The sequence below is a fragment of the Bombina bombina genome, chromosome 11, assembly GCF_027579735.1.
Source record: "Bombina bombina isolate aBomBom1 chromosome 11, aBomBom1.pri, whole genome shotgun sequence".
Classification (NCBI taxonomy): Eukaryota; Metazoa; Chordata; class Amphibia; order Anura; family Bombinatoridae; genus Bombina; species Bombina bombina.
The window spans coordinates 30,144,891-30,172,725 of NC_069509.1; the positions used below are offsets into that span (position 1 = coordinate 30,144,891).

General features: G+C 36.0%; 1 protein-coding gene across 1 annotated transcript; it reads left to right on the forward strand.

The window, feature by feature from the left end:
• Nucleotides 1–120: 120 nt before the first annotated feature.
• LOC128641620 (microfibril-associated glycoprotein 4-like) lies at nt 121–26,459 on the forward strand. The gene is made up of 6 exons (XM_053694157.1): nt 121–126; nt 401–485; nt 1,121–1,281; nt 15,626–15,722; nt 17,640–17,834; nt 26,206–26,459. Exons 1-6 carry the CDS (start codon nt 121–123, stop codon nt 26,457–26,459), a joined length of 798 nt encoding a protein of 265 aa, XP_053550132.1.
• Nucleotides 26,460–27,835: the final 1,376 nt, after the last annotated feature.

Consider the following 27,835-nt stretch of genomic DNA (forward strand, 5'->3'; position numbering starts at 1 on the left):
TGATGGCAAACAAGGAAAAACTCTCAATGTGCCAACACACCTGGCGAAGTAAAGGTCCAAGTTCTGACATATAAATATATAAGGAGCACATGATTTTATGAACAGCTTGGCTGGGCAATCATGCAGGTGAGAGGCTTAGACGGATACACAGACAAATAGTATATTAGGAATAAACTAAGCAGTGTGTAAAATAATAGCATGAGGATAGTATGACTGTTACTGCCAGATAAAAAAATATTTTGTATACAGGTGATTATAATATAACAAGGATTAATACAAATTTGTCAGAAACTAATAGGATGTCTCATTTATGAATGATATATGTTATTATTGAATAGACAATAGAGATGTAGTGCTGTATGTACATTGTATCAATTTATTTTTATTTTGCACCAATCAGAATCTGTTCCTGTATGTTATTCTGCTTACATCACTGGAGAGAGGTCAGGTGACACTGGAAACATTGCCAAAAAATCAAAATAATGGTAAGTAGAACAGCATTTTGCAAAGACAAAATAATTAGTTGTTTAGTTAAAGGAATATAAAACTCAAAATAATGTATAACACATATGGAATGGTACTAACGAAAATGTTTAAAGATGTTTCATGCATAGTAAAAAAAAAACGAAATTATTAGTTGTTTAGTTAAACTGACTTTTAAACTAATAGAAAGTGCAAGTTTGTGCAAAACACATTCCTTATTGGCTGATATAGGCAACTTCCACAGTATGGTGGATAAGAACATTACCCACAAGCACAAAATCATGAAAATAAAATAAAATAGCATCTCTTACATACAACATAGAAAACATGAATTTAATGTAAATATGTAAAGCTTTTTAATAAAAGTTTCATCCCTAGTTCTAGAGTCAACAAGTATCTTGTGGTGAAAAACCCATGTGTTTGTGTGAGAGATAGGAGAGATGTTATAGGTAAATGTTTTGTTCTATCCTATAACCTATTGCTATTACATTGTATTTGTATACATTGCAAACACAAATGCAGAATCAGAGATGCAGCTATATTCTAAATACCAAGGGTTTCCCTGTAGCGCTATACACAGAGCAGCCCTGCTGAATGGCATGTTAGAATAACTTGTACTGTTACTGTCTCTTCTCAGTTGGGGCATGTATGGACTCCTGTTACCCCCATGACTGCTCAGATGTGTTCAGGGGGCAGGGTCTAACCTCAGATGGGGTCTATCTAATATACCCTAATGGACCCTACTCTCCTGCAGTACCAGTCTTCTGTGACATGACCAGCCCAGGAGGACCTTGGACGGTAAGTTACAACCATGTAGCAGAAGCCACAGACAAGTTATCTGCCCATCACCTTCCTGTTAGCTATTTCTCTCAGTAAATAAAAGATTCTCAATAAGCTATTCTATCTCTAATGTATATATATCTTTTAGCACCTTATGTGCTTTCACCAGTATATCTTTGGTCTACAACAGGCATGTCCATCCTAAAACTCAGGGGCAACAAGACAAAACTCAAGTTCTTTTTTATCTTATCTTCTATTTACCAGTCTTGCATTACAGCTATACTGGGTGGGGTATTTAGATTTTGTGCTGCCCTAGGCATTGACCCATGAGCTCCCTCCCACCTCAACAATTTTCTCCCCATAACTACGGCTGTGGCTTACACAGATAGATAGATAGATAGATAGATAGATAGATAGATAGATAGATAGATAGATAGATTTTGACTGAAGAGAAGAATCATAGGCCCAATTAGGACTAAATTATTTAGAGCTCCCGCTCGCACGTTAACTTTACAAGACGGAGGCTTTTTGTATGTGTCGGGTTGCGCTCGTATTACAAGTTAAAAGTAAAAAGTTTGCGTGTGAACGAAAACCCGGCTCTCACAAAGAATTGAACTTTGAATATTAGTTAGTATATAGGATATCCATAGACTTATCCCATGCATTAATTAGTATGTACGATAGCCTTATGTTTATCTCAGGCATTAATTAGTACGTAGGATAGCTTTATGCGTATCCCAAGCATTAATTAGTATGTAGGATAGACTTACAGTTATCCCAGGGATTAATTAGTACATAGGATAGCTTTATGCTTATCCAAGGCATTAATTAGTATGTAGGATAGCCTTATATACAGTTATCCCAGGGATTAATTAGTACACAGGATAGCCTTATGCTTATCACAGGCATTAATTAGTATGTAAGAAAGCCTTACGCTTATCCCAGGCATTAATTAGTATATAGGATAGCCTTACGCTTATCCCAGGCATTAATTAGTATATTGGATAGCCTTATGCTTATCCCAGGCATTAATTAGTATATTGGATAGCCTTATGCTTATCCCAGGCATTATTTAGTATGTAGGATAGCCTTATGCTTATCCCAGGCATTAATTAGTACACAGGATAACCTTTTGCTTATCCCAGGCATTAATTAGTACATAGGATAGCCTTATGTATATCTTATGCATTAATTATTACGTATGATAGCCTTATCCTTATCTCAGGCATTAATTCTTATGTAGGATAGCCCTATGCTTATCACACTCACTAATTAGTATGTAGGATAGCCTTATGCTTATCCCAGGCATTAATTAGTATTTAGGAAAGTATTATGCATATCCCAGGCATTAATTAGTATGTATTATAGCCTTATGCTTATCCCAGACATTAATTAGTATGTATTATAGCCTTATGCTATACCAAACATTAGTATATAGGATAGCCTTATGCTTATCCCAGGCATTATTTGTATGTAGGGTAGCATTATGCTTATCCCAGGCATGAATTTGTATGTAGGATAGTCTTATTTTTATCTCAGACATTAGTTAGTATGTAGGATAGCCTTATGCTTATCCCAGGCATTAATTAGTATGTAGGATAGCCCTATGCTTATCCCAGGCATATATTAGTTTGTAGGATAGCCTTATGTTTATCCCAGACATTAGTTAGTATGTAGGATCGCCCTATGCTTATCTCAGGCATTAATTAGTAAGTAGAATAGCCTTATGCTTATCCCAGGGATTATTTAATATGTAAGATAGCCTTATACTTATCCCAGGCATTAATTAGTAAGTAGGATTGCTTTATGCTTATCCCAGGCATTAATTAGTATGTAGGGTAGCCTTATGCAAATCCCAGTTATTAATTACTATGTAGGATAGCCTTATGCTTATCCCGGGCATTAATTTTTACATAGGTTAGCCTTATGCTTATCCCAGCCATTCATTTGTATGTAGTAGAGTCTTATGCTTAACTCATGTATTTATTAGTATGTATGATAGACTTATGCTTATCTTTGGCATTAGTTAGTACATAGGATAGTCTTATGCTTATCTTTGGCAATAGTTAGTACATAGGATAGTCTTATGCTTATCTTTGGCATTAGTTAGTACATAGGATAGCCTTATGCTTATCTTTTGCATTAGTTAGTACATAGGATAGTCTTATGATCCGTTTGCCCTGAGGAAACCCCATGACGCAGTGGACTGGTCACGTGGGGGGTGAAACGCGCGTCGGCAGTGATGTACACAGAGCGGGCTGCTCTGTCCTGGATCAAGCAAGTTTGTAACCAAGCCGCAACAATTGGAAACAAAGTAGGCAGTTACAGCTTTCAGTAAGCCGTTTGGATACACACGTTTGCTTTTGCCTCTGAGGATTGTCTAAACAGAAACCGTGATTTGCCGCAACAGTGGGAAGGAATTCTACCCCTCTGAATACGTCACTATATGGCGGTTTTCATCTGGCATATGATAACATTTGTTTTGGACGGTATTCACTAAAGGTACTATCCAGCCTGGAGGAAACATCCAAAAAATTGCCAAAAGATTGGCTTTTCACCTTTTACTGTCCATTAAGGACGTGTATGACAACGGCTTCTATATATAGGAAATTTGTTACTTTGTTTCTCACTGTTTGTAATGTATTTTTATCTCTCTTTACAAACTTATTATGCGGTATTTTTGTGACCTGATGTTGGGGGACCGAACATAGATCCTAATTTATATTTCATGACACCGTAATCCTTCAGACATGTTAGGGGTGCCCTCTGAAATAGGTGTTGCCCGGTTCCCCCTGGTCCAATGCTACCGATTCTAAGCATGCTTTAACTATGTACTTATAGGTTGTCTTTCATAAAGTATATTATTCTTTATGTGTATCAGTAACCAATATTGAATTTATAATATTCATTTGCGATCTCAGGTAACCTATACCACAAACAAATATAGATCCTCATGGTGTAACATGATGGCCGATTTGTGCATAATTGCATGGTCATCCTCTGTTAGAGGTGTTATTTGTTGGATAAGCTAGATAAGTACATGACCAATGTGTGAATGCTTTATATCGATGTCCTAGGACAGAAAGGTCTTAGCTCTCTGTGTACAATCTGGATGTGGTTCTTATGCATAGTCAAGTATCAGTGATGTTTTATCTGTTATAGGCTTGCAAGAACAATATTGCACCGTGTTTATTTCCCAAATGGGAAGTTTGATAAGGTTATTGTAACCAATAAAAAAGAAAATGCTGAAATCCCTGTCTTATGCGTAGTTATTTATTAAGTCTCTACAACACCTTTCTCTTTTTTAAGCTTGTTCATAGGATAGTCTTATGCTTATACCAGACATTAATTAGTATATAGGATAGCCTTATGCTTATCACAAGCATTAATTAGTATGTAGGATAGCCTTGTGCTTATCCCAAGCATTAATTAGTATGTAGGGTAGCCTTATGCTTATCCATGGCATTAATTAGTATGTAGAATAGCCTTATCCTTATCCCATGAATTAATTAGTATGTAGGATAGCCTTATGCTTATCCCAAACATCAATTAGTATGTAGGATAGCCTTATGCTTATCCCAGGCATTAATTATTATGTAGGATAGCCTTATGTGTATCCCAAACATCAATTAGTATGTAGGATAGCCTTATGCTTATCACAGGCATTAATTATTACATAGGTTAGCCTTATGCTTATCCCAGGCATTAATTTGTATGTAGTAGAGTCTTATGCTTAACTCATGTATTAATTAGTATGTATGATGGACTTATGCTTATCTTTGGCATTCGTTAGTACATAGGATAGTCTTATGCTTATCCCAGCCATTGATTAGTACACAGGATAGTCTTATGCTTATACCAGGCATTAATTAATATATAGGATATCCTTTCGGTTATCCCAGGCATTACTTAGTAAATAGGATAGCCTTATACCTATCACAGGCATTAATTAATACATAGGATAGCCTTATGCTTATCCCAGGCATTAATTAGTACATAGAATAGCCTTATGCTTATCCCAGGCATTAATTAGTACATAGGATAGCCTTATGCTTATACCAGGCATTAATTAGTACATAAGATAGCCTTATGCTTATCCCAGGCATTAATTAGTACATAGGATAGCCTTATATTTATCTTATGCATTAATCACTACATATGATAGCCTTATGCTTATTCCAGGCATTAATTAGTATGTAGGATAGCCCTAAGCTTATCCCAGGCATTAACTAGTACACAGGATAGCCTTATGCTTATCACAGGCATTAATTAGTATGTAGGATAGCCTTACGCTTGTCCCAGGCATTAATTAGTACACAGGATAGCCTTATGCTTATTGCAGGCATTAATTAGTATGTAGGATAGCCTTATGCTTATCCCAAACATCAATTAGTATGTAAGATAGACTTATGCTTATCCCAGGCATTAATTAGTATGTAGGGTTGCCCTATGCAAATCGCAATCATTAGTTTGTAGGATAGCCTTATGCTGATCCCGGGCATTAATTATTACATAGGAAAGCCTTATGCTTATCCCAGGCATTAATTTGTATGTAGTAGAGTCTTATACTTAACTCATTTATTAATTAGTACATAGAATAGCCTTATGCTTATCCCAGGCATTAATTAGTATGTAGGATAGCCCTATGCGTATACCAGTCATTAATTAGTATGTAGGATAGACTTATGCTTATCCCAGGCATTAATTGGTACATAGGATAGGTTTATGCTTATCCCAGGAATTAATTAGTATGTAGGATAGCCCTATGCATATCCCAGGCATTAAATATTACGTAGGATAACCTTATGTTTATCCCAGGCATTAATTAGTATGTAAGATAGCCTTATGTCTTATGCTTATCCCAGACATTAATTAGAATGTAGGATAGCCCAATGCTTATCACACTCACTAATTAGTATGTAGGATAGCCTTATGCTTATCCCAGGCATTAATTAGTATGTATTCAATATCTGTGAAGGATCACAAAACAAGAGGGCGTCTCCTAGTATAATACTGTGGTTGTAGCCAATATTCTTGAATAGAAAAGGAATTATACTCACAAAATGAGCAGCACCATTGTGCTAATTGACACAGGCTGAGATCTTTAAGTTTCCCAACGAACTGATCCTCCAGGGGATGTAGGGGCTCAGGGTACCCAGAGTCTAAATATCTGTAGATAATAAAAACAAAACACCAGGGCGCCTCCTAGTATAATACTGCGAGTAACACCAATAATAGCAGGACTTAGGAAGGATATATACTCACAAAATAAGCAGCACCAATGTGCTAAGTGACACAGGCTGGGATCTTACAGTTTCCCAGCTAACTGATCCTCAGGAGGATGTGGGGGCTCAGGGGTGCCCAAAGCAAGGTCCAAAAAGGGGTCAGGCTTCCATATAGTGCAGTTGAAGTTTTATTAAAACAAATAATATAAAACCATTGGGCATGTACATTACGCAAAGTGTTAAAAACAAGTTAAAACAACAGATTGTAATGCTATGCTAGCTGTTTCATCAGGCATCTGTTAAACTAATGGAAGCTGTGACTTTTATATCTCTCCTACCTGGGCCCTAATTGGTTCCTCCCCCTCCCTAATTGCCCAGGTGCAATTGTCATGTCAATTCTCATGAGATTTTCTATCATATATCTATACCTCAGTTAGGAATACAATATTCATATTATTGCGTCATATCTTAGTACACTAATTTGTACACTTAATGTTAAGGCTAACTTGTGTGAACATTGTGTTAATCCTTATACACCAGAGCAAAACAAACAACCCTAGGTTGGCTAGCTGTGCCTTTAAAGCCCAGAGTTTGGTAAAAACAGCCATAATGCTGCACAACTTAATTACACCAAGTTGCAAAGCAAAATCAAACAAACTTGCCAAATACAAACATTTAAGAGGTACTATAATGTTGCTATCAATGATAAACATCAGATGAATAATTATGGCTGTACCTCAAACATTCGCCCCTCTTTTGAGCCTGTATCAATGTTAAACAATAGAGTATTTCGTCGCTTGACGCTGAGATAAGTGTTATACATTTATGAGCGGATCTTACCTTTTTAATTTTGAATATAGGTTTACCATTCTCGACCTGCATAATGCGGCCCTTTACGTGTTCAAAAATTATAATAAAAACTTTAGAGTAGGTGATCTTCATTTCTATTTTTTACTCCCTTTGATCCGGCTGTATATACAACCTGTAGTGGAAATGGGGTTGTGTAAATATATACAATGAGAGGCTTGTGTGTTGTTCCCTTAACGATTGGTTAAGATCTCTTAAATGGGGGTGTGGTGTTGGGCTTACCTAAGTTGCTTGTATAGAGCTAAATGTAGAAAATATATAAGGGATATGGTTAAAAAGTAACAATTTCTCGCTACACTCGTTGCTGGTTAGTGAATGACGGGGGTGTACTGAGACGTACTAGGAAATACGTTAACATATTGATTGTCAGCACAATACTTTAAAGGGCACATTTGTGAAAGTATAAACGTTGTATGTATTTATTTACACGTTGATTGGAACATAAGAAAAAAGGGGAGTGTAATAAAACGAGCATAGCGCTACTAATATATTAATCTCTAAATAGACTGGGAAAATATAAAAGTACTTAAATATTGATCTGTATGTGTAAATATTGTACTTAAAGACCTAATATCTAGTGGTACATCACTCCATTATTAAAACTATTAAAGTGATGGTAACGACAAGTTATGACTCTTAGAAAAACAGATTCTTGTTGTGAGGGGTTTGGCTAGATTGGAATAAATTTGTATTCTCTACTCTACTAAATATTTTCTTGTATGTGATAGGAGTATATGCAAACTAAACTAGCATGGAACTATGTATATTTTATGTGTGTGTTCTTGTAATGGTCTGTGAGTTAAACTGGGAAAGTGTGCTTGAAATGGAGTGGTTTGCCCTAGTGTTAATTGCTATCCGATCTATAGAGTTTATAGTGTGTTCGTGTTTAATAGGATGTATATACAAAATTGGCAATTTTAATTTGCATGGCTGGGGACAAGTTATGTCAACAAGGATAGTTGGGGATCAAGGTGTATTAATACTATTAAAGAGGGATTTTGAATCTTATCAATTCTAAAATATTGTGTCTCCTACTAATTCAGGTATATCGGGGTTTGGCTAGAAGAGCCAATCGGTGAACCCGGTTGTGTAATATATCTATAGGTATAAACTGCTTATGTGCTGTACTTACTCAACAATTATACCGTGATCATGTAAAGTGTGATAATGTGGGGGAATGTGATAGCGTCAAAAAAATATAATAAGGTGTAGTGTTAAGATCGGGAAGTTGTGGAATTAACATGATGTAGTCCAAGGTGTATAAATGCAGGAAGGGGGCTGTGGTGGAGATTGATATAGGGTGTGACACTTAGAGTGAAGGTGGGGGTAGAGATCTCATATATTGGTTGGTGGCCTGTCTATATATATATATATATATATATATATATATATATGTTACAGATCATGGGGATGTGTATAAGTGAAGGGAGCCAATGGGAGATGGTAGAAGGGGAATGGGCGTAGTAGATTAAACAAATACATCACGTATATGCGATAATAGAATCATATTCAAATAGTGTGGCAATCTATTGATCTTAAGGATCTGAAAACTATTTTTGTTTTGGTTTTTTGTGTAATAAAGACTCTATGTGTTAATATTATAAAATATAGACACTGTGTGAGTGTCACTGGTAGAAAGGTTCGTATGTAGTGAAGACTCTATAAATGTCCCATGGTGGAAGATTATGAATGTATATAGGGGCATCTACCATCTGAGGCATCTACCATATAAGTGAGACCCCTAATGGGTCATACATGTCGTATAGAGTAGTCTAGATATATACTATATATATTAGTGTAGGTTAAAAATATAAATATAACCGGGCAGCTGAGAAATGGAAAAGCCTTTATATAACAATATATGATAGATATGTAGTGATATATTGAACGTTGATACTGCGTGCAAAAGAGAGGGATTACAAAACTAAGAGACCAAAAATAAACAACTATATAAAGAGGATCTTTAATGGTAAATATCAGGTGACCTAAGTATAGGGGACCCCCAATGAGCCTATATGCGTTTCTAGGTTAATATTGCTCATTAGAAAGCCGCCATGTCTAGATTGTCGTTCAAACCCAAATTTGAAAATCCAGTATGTCTCTCTTTGACGGAGTCTTGTATATCTATTTGCCCCTTTTAGAGGCGGAATACTTTCCAGAGGGGTTACACGAAATTGGCATGGCGCTTTCAGGTGACATATATTATGGTGCCTAGACACACTATGTTTCATGCTATTTTTTTTTTTTTTCAAAAAGCTTTATTTGGTTATTCAAAAACAATACATAGATAATAAACATACAGAGTCAATCATTTTATACAGAAAGTGTGCATTGCTCTTCAGCTTATCTTCTTAAGTCCCTATGGAGGGCATTGGGTCGATATCAACCAAGAAAAAAAAAACACTCCTTGTATCAGATAGACCCTTTTATGGCGATTTGTGTTTGATAATGCACAGTCTTAATGACCAGTTAGTCCATTTAGGTTATTCCGCATTTATCTTCATGATGACTCTTGTGCTCAGTACTAAACCATAAAACATCAAATTGAAACAATCTTGGGTGTGATAGCATACACCCCAGTGAAGCCTGAGTGTTGGCATGCATCAGAACCGTCGACACATGCCTGCTATAAGTAATTATAGAGAAGGAAAGAAAGAGAGGAAAGGAGCAGATTCTAAGAGTTAGAAAGGGAGAGAGAATAAGGAGAAAAAAAAAAAAAAAGGGAGGGAGGGGGGTTTGGCGGAAGGGAAAGATCAGACCGGATGGTCTCCCTGCTCTATTGGCCGTGACAAAGACAAAGATTGCCAGCTATCACCTCCGCAGGGGCGTTTCTTGCTATTTTTTGTGATATTCCTATAGTGCTCTCCCAACCTCCTTTTGATCTTTCTAATAGTGCGCCCTAGGTATTGGATCCCACATTTACATGTTAACACATATATAACATGTGTGGAGCTGCAATCTAACTTCCCTCGAATGGGGTACGTACAACCTGTGGTAAAAGAGGTTACCTCTTTTGCTCCATGGGATATATATTTACACATATTACACCTTTTTGTATTACATCTGAAAGAACCATTTGTAATTAGTTTTTTCTCTCTAACATCTTCCTAAGTTAAGTTTCTTATTCATAACTATTTTGCTGGGTGCTAATTTTTGTTTCAGCGTGGGAGCCCTTCTGAATGTGATTGTAGGTTTATCCTCTATGATTTTTTTGAAGATGGGGTCTTTTTGTAAAAGATACCAGTGTTTGTTAATGATCTTTTTTATTATTTTATTTTTTGAATTGAAATTGGTAATAAAAGACATACTTTGCTGTTCACTTGTCGTTTGTTTCTTTGGAGCGTTTGTGTGTGTTGGATTGATAATTTGTTCCCTATTTAAGGCCTTTGCTCTAAGATAGCCCTCTTCTATGAGTTGTTTGGGGTACCCCTTGTCCCCAAACCTCTCTTTCAAAATAACTGCCTGTTGGTCATAAGATTTCAAGGTGGAACAATTTCTTCTGATTCTACGGAATTGACTATATGGTATGTTCTTTTTCCAACTTATAAGATGATTACTGTTATAATTCAGAAAATTATTGCTGTCTACTGTTTTAAAGTAGGTATTGGAAAAAATGGAATTGTCGGAGTCTCATGATAAAATTAAATCCAAATATTCAACTGAATCTTTTTGTATATTACTGGTGAAAGACAATCCAAATGTATTATCATTAAGGTACCGAACAAACTCTCTAATTGTCTCCATTGACCCATTCCATATAAAAAAAAGATTGTCAATGTACCTGCCATAGAAGACCAGGTTCAGCCCCCAGTCTTGATGGTAAATATAGGTCTCTTCGAACCTACCCATCACTAAATTGGCAAAACTGGGGGCAAACCTGGTCCCCATGGCGGTACCCTTGATTTGTAAAAAGTACTGGACTTGGTATTTGAAATAGTTATGTTGAAGAATAAAAAGAATAAGTTCTAATATATATTCCTTCTGACTGGCGGGCATATAAATATCATCTTCTAAATATTTTTTGATACAATCTATTCCTATCTGGTGAGAAATATGGGAGTACAGAGCACAAACATCACGTCATCCAGATATATCCAACTTCTTTTTTGATATTATTTATTTAAAAGATCTGTAGTATCTTTGATAAATGATGGTAACTGAATGACATATCTCTGTAGATAATGGTCAATATAGGCTGATAGTTTATCTGTGGTACTGTTTATTCCAGCTATTATGTGTCTACCTGGTGGTATCTTATTGTTTTTGTGGATTTTGGGCAAATGATAATAGAACGGTACATCAGGTTTAAAAGGTGTAAGATATTGTTTTTCCTTTGAAGTCAAAATGCCCTCCTTATAGCCATCTTCTATTAATTTCAGTAATTTATTTCTAAAGATATCACCAGATAGACATTGGATCACCAGATAGACATTAATTGATAGAAATAATTAGTATGTATTATAGACATAATTAGTATTTATTATAGCCTTATGCTTATCCCTGGCATTCATTAGTATGTATTATAGCCTTATGCTATACCAAACAGGAATTAGTATATAGGATAGTCTTATGCTTATCACAGGCATTAATTAGCATATAGGATAACCTTATGTTTATCCCAGGAATTAATTTGTTTGTAAGATAGCTCTATGCTTATACCGGGCATTAATTATTATATAGGATAGCCCTATGCTTATCCCAGGCATTACTTAGTATGTAGGATAGCCTTATGTTTATCTCAGACATTAGTTAGTATGTAGGATAGCCTTATGCTTATCCCAGGCATTAATTAGTATGTAAGATAGCCCTATGTTTATCCCAGGCATTAATTATTATATAGGATAGCCCTATGCTTATATCAGGCATTACTTAGTATGTAGGATAGCCTTATGTTTATCTCAGACATTAGTTAGTATGTAGGATAGCCCTCTGCTTATCCCAGGCATTAATTAGTACGTAGAATAGCCTTATGCTTATCCCAGACATTAATTAGTATGTAGGATAGCCTTATGCTTATCCCAGACATTAATTAATATGTAGGATAGCCATAAACTTATCCCAGGCATTAATCAGTATGTAGGATTGATTTATGCTTATCCCAGGCATTAAATAGAATGTAGGATATCCTTATGCTTATCCCAGGCATTAATTAGTATGTAGGATAGTCTTATGCTTACCCAAGGCATTAATTAGTACCTAGGATAGCCTTGTGCTTATACCATGCATTAATTAGTATGTAGGATATCCCTATGCTTATCCCAGGCATTAATTAATACGTAGAATAGCCTTATGCTTATCCCAGGCATTAATTAGTATGTAGAATAGCCATATGATTAATTTGCTTAACCCAGACATTAATTACTATGTAGGATAGTCTTATGCTTATCCCAGGCATTAATTAGTATGTAGGATAGCCTTATGTTTATCTCAGGCATTAATTAGTATGTAGGATAGCTTTATGCTTATCCCATGCATTAATTAGTATGTAGGATAGCCTTATGCTTATCCCATGCATTAATTAGTATGTAGGATAGCCTTACGGTTATCCCAGGCATTAATTAGTATGTAGGATAGCCTTATGCTTATCCCAGGCATTCATTAGTGCACAGGATAGCCTTATGCTTATCCCAGGCATTAATCAGTATGTAGGATAGCCTTATGCTTATCCCATGCATTAATTAGTATGTAGGATAGGCTTAGGCTTATCCCATGCATTAATTAGTATGTAGGATAGCCTTACGGTTATCCCAGGCATTAATTAGTGCACAGGATAGCCTTATGTTTATCACAGGCATTAATTAGTACATAGAATAGCCTTGTGCTTATCCCAGACATTCTTAAAGTCCCCCACAGTATTTGTCTTTATTATCTCTAATGTAAGTTTATTCAATGAGGCAAACACCCTTTATGTGAAGTAGCTTCTGCAAATTACTCCTGAACCTGCAACCCTTTAACTTCAGGGGTTTTTTCTGGTGTTCCTCATTTTGTGAAGCATACTTACAGCCTTAGCTTTTAAAAACCCTTAATTCTGATCTTGTCACTGTTCCCTTCTCTCGTCGAAGCTATACATAATTAGGTTATCAAGTCTTATAGTCTTACAGATGATACAACTAGTTTTCATCCCCTTACTGTATTCAGGGATATCACCAAGACTCCTATAGGGTGAGCACCTTAGGAGGTCTTCATAGAATTCCTTGTAGATAGAGATGTACTGTAAATGCAGTGAGCAAGAATTAGAATAAGCAACAATTAGAATAACATGAAAGTGCAAAATAGTCAGATATGGAAATATCTGAATGAACCAGGTTTCGTCTATGGGAATTGCTCTCATGTGTTTGAATGTTATTTTATCCTTTTTTTTTTCATTTTCAGATTTGATATTGTTTTAATCTACAATAATGAGGTTAGGAAGGTTTAAGGTTGGCACCGCTGGGAAATGTTTAATTATGTTAATATAATTGTTTAATTGGAGCAATGTGTAAACCATTTGTAGAACTTCTTACATTAGCATTCAGTTCCTTCGTACATCTGACTTCTTTCATCTTGTCCCAGCTTCTTATTAGCTGTCTACCTGATCTGCTCATTTATAACTTTTTATCTTTGGACATATGAAGCCACTATAACATTCAAGACAAACATTATCCTGGAGAAAACACAAAAGCTTTTATTCTTCTGTCATTGCTTGTTTTTATTATAATTATTATTATTTATTTGTATAGCTCCTCAAAATTCCGTAGAGCTGGGTACAGAGAGAGGGGTATTTAATGACAAAGATTTGTGATAAGATACAAAAACATACCAGACTAAACCAATCTAGTACAGGAGGAAGAGGGCCCTGCTCCAGAGAGCTTACAGTCTACAGGTTGAGGGTGCAGAGACAAAAGGTTTGGGGTAGCTTGTCACGTCGATGTAGTTGCAGCATTAAATCAAAGCAGTTCAATATTTAATTTGGGTAAGATGAAAAACATTTCTATTCATCAGGATGTTCTCTTGATCATAGTAAAATCTTCACCTAATAGCAAGAACACATTTTAAGATGTTCAAGATATTTACAACCCAGATAGCTTAGTTCTCTCTATGGCCCTGATATTCAAAACCTCTCTCTCTCTGCTCAGATGAGATGATCTAAAATGTACCTCCAGTATGCGAGATCCCTAGTGAAATATTCAAAAAGCAGATTTAGACATACCCTGGGAACTCCCCTATTGAGCCCAGGGAACTGCCCTCTCCCTCCAACTTTCTGAAACTGTCAGATTACAATGGAGAAAATACAAAGTGAAATGTAATTTGTAAATGATTCACAGAAATCTACAAAGTATTATCCTAAGTTATTAAAGTTACATTCTACTCAAAATTAAACTTTCATGATCTAGATAGGACATGCAACTTTCCAATTTACTTTTATTATCAAATTTACTTTGTTCTTTTGATATTTTTTGTTGAAAGCTAAACCTATGTAGGCTCATATGCTAATTTCTAAGCCCTTGAAGGCCGCCTCTTCTCTCAGTGCATTTTGACAGTTTTTCACAACTAGACAGTGCAAGTTCATGTGTGCCATATAGATAACATCGTGCTCACACCTGTGGAGTTATTTATGAGTCAGCACTGATTGGCTAAAATGAAAGTCTGTCAAAAGAACAGAAAAAAGGGGGCAGTCTGCAGATGTTTAGATACAAGGTCATCACAGAGGTAAAAAGTGTATTAATATAACTGTGTTGGTTATGCAAAACTGGGGAATGGGTAATAAAGGGATTATCTATCTTTTTAAACAATAACATTTCTGGAGTAGACTGTCCCTTTAAAGTAACACAGAAACTTTCAAAGCCTAATCGGAATGTGTAAAATCACTGCTAGATCTAAATCTAAATGTATTAAAATATAAATGAGAAAGTGCAAAGATTAAATGCAATAATACTGAAATTACCCCATCTGAAATGTATAGTAATAAAACATACAAAGTACAAAGTGCAAGTGTAACAAAACTCTATCATGCAGTGGCTTGTCTCTGCTTCACATACGTAATTGAGAGAGATCTCGCTGTGCTGGAGTGTCCTTCATTTTTCTTTTGAAAATTCAGTGAGTTCAGCCTTTGTGAAGTCTGAATGACAATTTCTCTCTAAGCTGGGGAATCTTTGAATATTAGGGCCTATGAAGTTTCACTTATAAGTAAATAAAATAGCCATGAGACAGCTCATATTAACTCATTTTTCTATCCATTACTTCCAATCCTCTTCTACTAATTTATATCCCATCTGACACCCTGCTTCTAGGTATTTCAAAAACGCTTTGATGGTTCTGTTGACTTTTACCGTTATTGGGAAGGATACAAAGATGGATTTGGACATGCAGATGGAGAGTACTGGTTGGGTAATTACTATACCTGAATGTAACTTTCCATAATATTATTAAAAAGATTGAATCTTAAAGTGTCAGTAAATTTTGTTTTTTAAAGTTTAAAGCAGGCTCTATTATTGTAATCGCTAATCTTATGTAATCTTTTCAATAAATTGTTTAAAAATAAAGTTATAACACTTTAAAATACCAAAAATCAACGTTCTCAAAGCCCTTACTCGCCGCCCATTCAGCAGCTCTTGATGTGGGAGTATTTTCTCGCCAAAAAGTTCATCTTATAGGAAGGTCTCGACCCGCCCCCGTTCCTCCTATTCAAGCTCGTTCACAAGCTTATGCATGTCAAGGGATTTTCGCCAACAACTGCAAACTGCGCATGCCCTTAACCGGCAAATAATGGTAAAGACTGTATTGCCTGTGCAGCCTGATAATGCGCATGCTCCGTAGGCCCCCAGCTATGCCTGTCAATCAAAGATCGTGCGTCCGGACAGACAAGCAGGAGCACGACTGATAAAAAGGGGATTGACCACAAGAAGGAGCTTGGAAAAAAAAAATTAGAGTAGAAGTTATGGGTGGCCGGCGTATACTCCCTCAATGTAAGTTTAGCAACCTGTTTTAGATATGTAAGAAATATTTATTTATTAAGAAATTACATTAGATTGTCTTAGATACATAAGGCATTTAGGAAAATACTATGAAAAATCTTAAGTTTACTGTCCCTTTAAGCAACAGATAAAACTATTAAACCAATAACAAAGACACATTTCTGCAACACTGATAGAATGTGAAAAAGTCCCAGTCGATCAATCTATAAATAAATATAAATAGATAAACACAAGAAAAACTGTAGACTGTAACAGAGATATTGTAAAACTGTCAATGTTACCAGTCTTATAAAATGTCAGAATCCAAGAAGGTTACTACATCAGGTGTTCTTCTCGGCGTCTGTTCAATCCTTCATGTGCTCCGCAGATTGGGGGCAGTTGTATTCCTCGAGGCGTGTTTTAAACGGTCCCACAGTAGAATCTATATACATAAAAACACAAGGCAAAAGTGCAACCCGAAATCAAGCTAGCCAAACATTTATTGTGGAGACGATACAGTTAAATACACTTACAAGAAGTAAAATCTTTTTCACATATCACACAATCACTCTGGTTAGTATGGAGGGGCTTTAAAAGTGAGTCATCCGTAACTCCCCGTTCTCACTAATGAGCCAGATGGAAATGCGCCTTACTCTCCTCCCTCTATGTGTTTGTTTGTCCTTTAACAAACCCTCCATACTAACCAGAGTGATTGCATGGTCTTGCTTAGAAGATTTTACTTTGTCTAAGTGTTTTTAACTCTATGATCTCGACAATAAATGTTTGGCTACCTTGATTTGGGGTTGCACTTGTGCCTTGTGTTTTCATGTATATAAAACTAACACCAAACTAATATGGCATTAAGGTGCTCCACTGACAAGACATGTTTGTTCTAGGTCTGATGCTGTGGGGGGATTGTAAATAAATGCTATCAGGGTCAAAGTTCTGGAATTTAGGGCAAGTGTGGTACTAGAAATCAGAGGGGAGGTATGCAGATGACAAAATGCAGTCTAGAGGTCAAGACAAGGCAGAAACGGTGAAGAATAGCAAACGTTTGCTCTAAAGTAAAACGTATCTAATAAAACTCACAGTCCTATACATTTCGAGTAAATAGTACTTGGTACTTGGGCAAATGTAACCCCAGGCCTGGCACTGTGTCTTATCTCCATACATTGCCCATGCAGGGTGTACTCTAAATCAACAATATCAAAATATTGATTAGTTTAACATCAAGCTGCAAAAGTGGATACTCAACAAAAGTTATGTCTGATACCAGCATCAGCTGACTGTAAAATAATTAGACAGAAATAAATAAAATAATTCACTTTTTTCTTATATTTTACCCACCCAGGCTTGAAGAATATTCACTTTCTTACCCAGAAGAGGATGTATTGCCTCAGAATCGACATGGAGGATTTTGAGAATGAGACACGGTTTGTAACATATGATGAATTTTCCATCTCACCTCTCGCAATCTCTGCGGAGGAGGACAGATACAAACTGCACGTCAAAGGATTCCGAGAGGGGGATAAACTAAATCCTGCAGGTATAAGTTCTGGATTTAATTCCTTACATATATACAAAAGATCTAATAGGATTCCTGCTTTGCAATAGCTATGGTGGAATGTAGGATGACGCTTGTAGGGAAGACCAAGGTTAAGAAATAAAACTTTGTGCAAAATTCTCACAAGGAAAGAATGACCCTCACAGTACAAGACATTGCTACAATTATGAAAAATAACCTTGGGGGTTTTCACTCAAAATGGTAATTTATGAAGCAAAATAAATGTAAAGTGACATAAAATAATATCTAATTTTGAAAAAGTTGATACCTACGGATATTGTAATGACTGTGCCAGGTTGTTTAATGTCTTCTCCGCCAGCATGTTGGGCAACAGTTCCAGTTGAGATTGTAACATACAGGGACAGATTACGAGTGGAGTGCTATTTAACGCTCCCGCTTGAGCAATAACTGCACTCGAAGAAAGCTTTATGCGTTTGTCAGATTGCACTTGTATTATGAGTTGAAAGTAAACTGTTTTTGCTATTGTGGTAATCCGATTAACGTAAAAAGCCGAAGTTAGAATATAGCGTGTGTGTTCACGTATCCCCCCATAGAAGTCAAAGGAGCAAAAGAAGTGGAAAAAACTTACTCTCCTCTAAATCTGGCACAATATGTTTTATAACATAGTAGATGAGGTTAAAAAAATACAGAAGTCCATCGTGTTCAACCTATACAAATTTTAATTTATCTGCAATAAAATCTCCAGTTGATCTTAAATTAATCCCATTAAATAGGTGACCCATTTAACACCAGCAATCATATCCCTGATTTCTATTTCCAACCAGAAATGTATCTAAACCAATTTTAAATGTATTTAAGTTATTGGCATTTACTACCTCCTCATGTAATGAGTTCCACAATTTGATTGCTCTTACAGTGAAAACGTGTTTCCGTTGCATGAGATTAATCTCCTTTACTCTAGCCTTAAATTGTGACCTTCTGTCATCTCTGTATATGGGCCTTGAATATATTTATATAAAGTAATCATGTCATCTCTCAAGCCCCTTTTTTTATTTTAGAGAAAACAGACCCAGTTTGGCTAGTCTCTCCTCATAGCTTAAATTCTCCATTCCCCTTATTAGCTTTGTTGCGCTTCTCTGAACTTTTTTTAGGTCTGCAATATATTTTTTTGAGATCGGTCCCCAGAACTGCACTCCATACTTAAGGTGAGGTCTTACCAGGGATTTATATAGTGACAAAATTGTGCTTTCCTCTCTTGCATCAATGCCTCTTTTAATACCTGTTAGTATCTTATTGGCCTTTGAAGCTGCTGCCTGCATTGTGCACCCATCTTTAGCTTGTTATCTATTACTAATCCCAAATCCCTTTCCTCCTCTGTTTTGCTAAGTCTTGTCCCATATAAATAATACGTTGTCTGCTTATTTTTACTTCCAAAATGTAGAACCTTGCATTTTCCAGTATTAAATCTAATTTTCCATTTACCTGCCCATTCTTCAAATTTTTGTAAATCCCTATGTAAAGCAATTTTATCCTGCTCTGACCCAATGACCTAACACAACTTTGTATCATCTGTAAAAATAGAGATGTTGCTATTTAATCCATTGCTCCAAGTCATTAATAAAATATTACAAAGAACAGAGCCCAGTTTCCTTTCTTTAAGAATAATGGTCTCTCTAATGTAGGACGGTTATTTCTAATTGGCTTTATATTGATGATGGGCTGTCTACCGCAGAGATAGCACATCTCAATCTGCTATTCATTTTTACCAACGTTAACAACAGTAGGCAAGCGACTGCATATTAGAAAATAGATTTCACGAACATCCCTCTACCCACCCTAGTCTTTTAACAATTGACTCTATGTTCATGGGTTCTGGGGATACATTTACCTTAGAGAACTCATACTAATAGCTGCTTATTTTTAAGACCAAGCCGAGTATCTGTAACACTTATTTACCGAGGTCTAGCCTATGCATCATCTGGTTAAACTAAATTGACAGCATTGATGGTTCCTTATCAATACTCCTGGTTACTTCTGCTACTAGCTCCTACACTACATCTTAAAGCACATTTCTACGTTTTGTGAGTTTTCCAGTATCTATTTGCATACTTAATCATCATAATCACCTATACTCATTGTTTTTGCTATTTTGTAACTGGCATAGGTGTAAACCTTTACGCTACTATATATTATTTTCTTGGGTCCAATAGTGGCCCTTTATGATCTTTTTCACCTGTAACTCCCCTTTAAGTCACAGTTATTTTAAGGGGTCCAAGAGCAGCCTCTAATGTTCAGTGGGGTTAAATATGTTATTGTATATTTTAGTATCTATGGGGATATGTATATCTTATTCTATTAGAAAAACTGAGGTTCACTCTACATTTGAATGTTCGGGCAATGTTTACTATATATCTTTGACATTGATGCAGATGTGTGTACTGTATATTTTCATTGATCACGCCTGATTTGTGTTTCTCGGCACTGTATATTGTAAATTTAAAATACTAGGTCACATGCTATCAGTATTTCAATATTTCTAATGTGTTACATTGACTCTGATTCTATGTAAGCCCTGTTTATAAAAAAACTCAAATAAAAATTATATATAAAAAAAAAAGAACAGAGCTCAGTACTGATCCCTGGGGGACTCCACTGATTTCCTTTCTGAGTATGATCCATTTTACTACCACTCGTTGCTCCCTGTCTTTTATCCAGTTATTTATCCATGAGTTAATATTTTCAGCTATTCCCAGACCCTTTTGTACATTAATCTCTTTGCAAAATCTAAGTATATTCAAGTTGTAGAACATCTTTGTAATTAGCTTTCATTTTTTATTTTGCCCTATTTTACTGTAATTTAACTATAAATATGGTGGGTTTTTCAATTCTGAGAATTGGAAGTACACACATATATGTTTTTAAATAGTCCCTGAGGAGGTAGTAAGATAGTGCAAAATAATGACAGCTTTGTTAACAAAACAAATAACAAATAAGGCAAGTGGTGGGAGAAAATGGCCCACAACTATTGCAGTATAGTATTACTGTATTTATAATTTTTCACACTTGGTTGGTATGTTACTATCTTGCAAGCCTACAAAAAAGTTTTGTAATTTCAAAGTGTTTCAGGTCTATTGACATTAGGGGGATTATAGGCTACAAATAACAGAATATTATGGTTTAACTGTAAATTGGAGACACTAGTAAAAGGTGTCAGATCCATAATGTAAATAAACTAAAAGGTGTCAGATCCATAATGTAAATAAACTAAAAGGTGGCAGATTCATAATGTAAATAAACTAAAATGTGGCAGATCAATAATGTAAATAAAACTACCACCTAAAGTGTTTAAACATACAAGAACCTCCCGCTCTGTGCATACTATCAGAATAATACATCAAACAAAAGCCACAATGACAATCCATGAAAGTTCAAAAAAGATAAGATAAACAGCGCTTAACTGGTACTCAAAGTACTAGAAAGCTAGGATTATACATCGACAGTTCTAAAATATGAATCTTGAGTATTACAACAATATCTCATTTAAATATAAAATGTATTTAGAGTACATAATTTAAAAACATAAAATAATTGTTATGCAATAAAAGACAGTTGGTCTAGTTCTGTCTGCACATATATAAGCGCAATTTGACTACCATATACAAGATACAAGAGGACGTCTCCTCTTAAAGATATTAATCAGAGCTCTATGTTTTACACCATCTTCCACACAGTTGTGTCTAAATACTCATTACCACCTTTAAAACCTTTAGACAGTTACAATTGTATACTACTGTGGGTTTATTCGCTTGATGAATATAATCCACCAGTGATTGTTTTGTTACAAAGTTCACTTTACAAAGTTCACTTGTGTGATGTATCAGTCCACTCTTGTATTAGAAAATTTGATAATACTTTCATGAAAACTTCAGGGCTTTAACGGGTCTAACTTTGATATATAAGCAGATTTGTTACAGTTACAATCTGTGTGGGCTGTCCATTATATTTGCAAAGATTTGTTACGGTATTAACACAAATAAATGTATAGTGGGGATACTTTACCAGTCCCTTTGCCGTTTCAGTGTAGAATTGTTATACAAATTAGCCAATATGTTTGCGGTCTGTCCTTGGACCGTTAGGCCTCCGATCTCACCTCTGACCTCTTGGAATGTGACTATGTCACGTTTGAAATGCTGGTATTGCAGATCTTACCGAAATTTTGGATATCACATAGGTCTCACAAAGGTGGCGGTTGTTACAGAGCTATCGGTTCTTCTCACTCCTACTTTTTAACCCTAGCTTTCTAGTACTTTGAGTACCGGTTAAGCACTGTTTATCTTACCTTTTTTGTACATATATTTCAGATTAGTAGTGAGAAGTTTAGCGCTTCTTGTTTCCTCTAAAATATAATCCATGAAAGTTTGCCATGCAAAAACTTCAGATTCACTTGAGTATGTTTTGGCTTCATTTACTATGGCATTCCAATCCCTTAGCAGTGTGATTGTTTTACAATTTACAAATTTGATAGAAATGGGAAATCTGTTATCCTTTGATTTTGGTTGGGTAGATGTGGGACAATGATAATAAACAGGCTTTTCTTAGGCTTCTCACCAGGATTTTCACATGATATAAATCACTCTAAAATTGGATTTTCTTATTGTTAGAAACCGCCTAGAAAAAAACCATCCATATATCTTTAATTTTTTAAAAATATGCAAATGGGACACCAGGGAAAATACAAAAAAGTCATTTCATCATTTCTAATTAAAATTAACATTACTTTCAATATTTACAGCTCAAAACACTCTCTCCAAATAATGTATATTGCTTATGAAACCTCCATACAAGGCATAACAGATAATACACAATATTGCTTACCATTACTTTTCAGAACTTTCAAGGGAAGGGGTTAAAAAAACCCACTGATATTAAAAGACATTCGGCTAGATTTAGAGTTTTGCGGCCAAAGGGGTGCGTTAGCTACGCGTCTTTTTTTTCTAGTGCTGCTTCTAAACAACGCTGGTATTTAGAGTTCTCTGAAGGGCTGCGTTAGGCTCCAAAAAGGGAGCGTAAAGGCATATTTTCCGCCACTTCAACACTCAATACCAGCGTTGCTTATGGTAGCGGCTAGCTGGAAAAACGTGCTCGTGCACGATTCCCCCATAGGAAACAATTGGGCAGTTTGGGCTGAAAAAAAACCTAACACCTTCAAAAAAGCAGCGTTCAGCTCCTAACGCAGCCCCATTGTTTCCTATGGGGAAACACTCTCTAAGTCTGCACCTAACACCCTAACATGTACCCCGAGTCTAAACACCACTAACCTTACACTTATTAACCCCTAATCTGCCACCCCCGCTATCGCTGACACCTGCATTACACAATTAACCCCTAATCTTCCGCTCCGGACACCGCCGCAACCTACATTATCCCTATGAACCCCTAATCTGCTGCCCCTAACATCGCTGACACCTATATAATATTTATTAACCCCTAATCTGCCCCCCCAACGTCGCCGCTACCTTACCTACACTTATTAACCCCTAATCTGCCGACCGGACCTTGCCGCTACTCTAATAAATATAGTAATCCCTAAAGCTAAGTCTAACCCTAACCCTAACACCCCCCTAAATTAAATATAATTTTAATCTAACGAAATAAATTAAATATTATTATCTAAAGTATTCCTATTTAAAGCTAAATACTTACCTGTAAAATAAACCCTAATATAGCTACAATATAACGAATAATTATATTGTAGCTATTTTAGGGTTTATTTTTATTTTACAGGCAACTTTGTATTTATTTTAACTAGGTACAATAGCTATTAAATAGTTATTAACTATTTAATAGCTACCTAGTTAAAATAATTACCAAATTACCTGTAAAATAAATCCTAACCTAAGTTACAATTAAACCTAACACTACACTATCAATAAATAAATTAAATAAATAAATTACCTACAATTACATACAATTAAATAAACTAAACTAAATTACAAAAAAAAACAAACACTAAATTACAAAAAATAAAAAAAGATTACAAGAATATTAGGCTAATTACACCTACTCTAAGCCCCCTAATAAAATAAAAAAGCCCCCCAAAATAATAAAGGTCCCTACCCTATTCTAAATTAAAAAGTAACCAGCTCTTTTACCAGCCCTTAAAAGGGCTTTTTGTGGGGCATGCCCCAAAGTAATCAGCTCTTTTGCCTGTAAAAAAAAAACACAATACCACCCCCCAACATTAAAACCCACCACCCACATACCCCTACTCTAACCCAAACCCCCCTACCTTGAGTCGTGTTCACCCAGCCGGGCACCGATGGACCAAAAGAGGACATCCGGAGCGGCAGAAGTCTTCATCCTATCCGGGCAGAAGAGGACATCCGGACCGGCAGACATCTTCATCCAAACGGCATCTTCTATCTTCATCCATCCAGAGCGGAGCGGAGCCATCTTCTTCCAGCCGACGCCGATCCATCCTTCTTCACCGACGCTTACTATCAACCAATCGGAATTAAGGTAGGAAAAATCTTGAATCAGCCAATCAGATTCAAGTTCAATCAGATTGGCTGATCCAATCAGCCAATCAGATTGAGCTCGCATTCTATTGGCTGATCAGAACAGCCAATAGAATGCGAGCTCAATTTGATTGGCTGATTGGATCAGCCAATCCGATTGAACTTGAATCTGATTGGCTGATTCAATCAGCCAATCAGATTTTTCCTACCTTAATTCCGATTGGCTGATAGAATCCTATCAGCCAATCGGAATTCGAGGGACGCCATCTTGGATGACGTCATTTAAAGGAACCTTCATTCGGCGAGTAGGCATCGGTGAAGAAGGATGGATCCGCGTCGGCTGGAAGAAGATGGCTCCGCTCCGCTCCGGATGGATGAAGATAGAAGATGCCGCTTGGATGAAGATGTCTGCCGGTCCGGATGTCCTCTTCTGCCCGGATAGGATGAAGACTTCTGCCGCTCCGGATGTCCTCTTTTGGTCCATCGGTGCCTGGCTGGGCTGGTAAAAGAGCTGGTTACTTTTTAATTTAGAATAGGGTAGGGACCTTTATTATTTTGGGGGGCTTTTTTATTTTATTAGGGGGCTTAGAGTAGGTGTAATTAGCCTAATATTCTTGTAATCTTTTTTTATTTTTTGTAATTTAGTGTTTGTTTTTTTTGTAATTTAGTTTAGTTTATTTAATTGTATGTAATTGTAGGTAATTTATTTAATTTATTTATTGATAGTGTAGTGTTAGGTATAATTGTAACTTAGGTTTGGATTTATTTTACAGGTAATTTGGTAATTATTTTAACTAGGTAGCTATTAAATAGTTAATAACTATTTAATAGCTATTGTACCTAGTTAAAATAAATACAAAGTTGCCTGTAAAATAAAAATAAACCCTAAAATAGCCACAATATAATTATTCGTTATATTGTAGCTATATTAGGGTTTATTTTACAGGTAAGTATTTAGCTTTAAATAGGAATACTTTAGTTAATAATATTTAATTTATTTTGTTAGATTAAAATTATATTTAATTTAGGGGGGTGTTAGGGTTAGACTTAGCTTTAGGGGTTAATACATTTATTATAGTAGCGGCGAGGTCCGGTCGGCAGATTAGGGGTTAATACTTGAAGTTAGGTGGTGGCGATGTTAGGGAGAGCAGATTAGGGGTTAATACTATTTATTATAGGGTTTGCGAGGCGGGAGTGCGGTGGTTTAGGGGTAAATACATTTATTAGAGTAGCGGCGAGGTCCGGTAGGCAGATTAGGGGTTAATAAGTGTAGGTAGGTAGCGGCGACGTTGGGGGGGGGGCAGATTAGGGGTTAATAAATATTATGTAGGTGTTGGCGATGTTAGGGGCAGCAGATTAGGGGTTCATAGGGATAATGTAGGTGGCGGCGGTGTGCGGTCGGCAGATTAGGGGTTAAAAATATTTATTATAGTGGCGGCGATGTGGGGGGACCTCGGTTTAGGGGTACATAGGTAGTTTATGGGTGTTAGTGTACTTTAGAGCACAGTAGTTAAGAGCTTTATAAACCGGCGTTAGCCCAGAAAGCTCTTAACTACTGACTTTTTTCTACGGCTGGAGTCTTGTCGGTAGAGGGTCTACTGCTCACTTCAGCCAAGACTCTAAATACCGGCGTTAGGAAGATCCCATTGAAAAGATAGGATACGCAATTGGCGTAAGGGGATCTGCGGTATGGAAAAGTCACGGCTTGAAAGTGAGCGTTAGACCCTTACCTAAACGACTCTAAATACCAGCGGGCGGCCAAAAGCAGCGTTAGGACCCCTTAACAATGCTTTTGACGGCTACCGCAGAACTCTAAATCTAGGCGATTGTTTTAAAAATAAAAAGTAATACCAGGTCTCTCTACTTCTTCACAGGAGATTCTCTGGTGACACACAATGGGAAGAATTTTTCTACATATGATCATGATGGTGACACATATGCTGCAGGTAACTGTGCACTTAGTTATTCTGGCGCCTTTTGGTACAGCAGTTGTCACAACGCCAATCTTAATGGTAAATATCTGAAAGGCACAACCGATATCTATGGACAAGGCATTACATGGAGAAGTTGGAGAGGATACTATTATTCGCTGAAGAGAAGTGAGATGAAAATAGCAACGTGTGTGTAATCCTCCGACATTCCATAGAGTTATGGCTATTTGCTCCTCTATGTTAATCTGATTAAAAAAAATAATTAAAGCTCAAGCTGTTCTTCCACCCAACCTTACTGAAAAACCTTGCCCAATAAATGGTATTTACTACGTAGTAAATTCAGTTGAGTGCTATTTTTTAAAACAACAGGTAATAAAATATATTTCTTACTTCCATTTCTGAGCATTTGAATATGAACCTGACAACACTTGAAACATCGCAGAAGGCAAAATATCTTAGTAGAGTTTGATTTTTTTTCTTGGCTTTTCCTTTTCAATTTTGCACATAACTGTTCATATGTCTTATGTCTGTGTTATGACCTATATCATTATAATACAATTATATATTTTAGTAATTCAAGAAAATAATTTCAAGTACAAAGAAATATCATTTTAATTATAAACATAATTATCCACAATAACCAAATGTGTAAAAAAATAACTGCATAACATAGGATACCAAGAGAATGAAGCAAATTTGCTGATAGAAGTAAATGGTAAAATGGTAAAATTGTTTAAAATGGTATGTTCTATCTAAATCATGAAATAAACAAATTTGGCTACATGTCCCTTTAATTTAATCTGCAAGAGAACATTTCAAAATGTGTTTATTTTTTATTTTGTTTTATTTAAATTAATGTTCCTGCCCAATAAACCAATATCATATTGTCAAACTTGCAGAGAAAGCCATCCTGTGTGGATTAGCAGGAAGTACAAACCAAAACTGCAGTATTAGTTTCAATTTAAATCAAACAGCTTTTAATTAACATTAGGAATTGTGTAAATTCTTTTTTTTCTTTCCATAATTCAAAATGATTAAAGGGACATAAAACCCCAGATTTTTCTTTCATGGTTCAGATAGAGCATGTGATTTTAAACAATTTTCCAGTTTAATTCTATTATCAAATTTGCTTCATTCTCTTGCTATCCTTTTGCTGAAGTATCAGCATTGCACCACTGGCATCTAGCTGAACACACCTAGACAGCCAATCACAAGAGACAAATGTGTGCAGGCACTAATCACCAGCTAGCTCTGACTAGTGTAGGATATGTACATATTCTTTTTCAACAATGGATACCAAGAGAACAAAGAATATTTGGAAATAGAAGTGAATTTAAAAGTATCTTGAAATTTCATACCCCTATATGAAATATGGCATTTTCAGCGTTAAAACAGCAACGCAGCCGTTACAAGTCTTGTCGGAATAGCTGTACCGCACACCTTTTAGCCTGTAACGCAACATCAGTACCGCACTCGTAAAAATTACGTTTTTTCATAGGATTCCCATAGCACTGGTATTACGAGTTTTGCGGTGAGGCTAAAAAGTGAGCGTTACAGCATAAAACGACAAGAT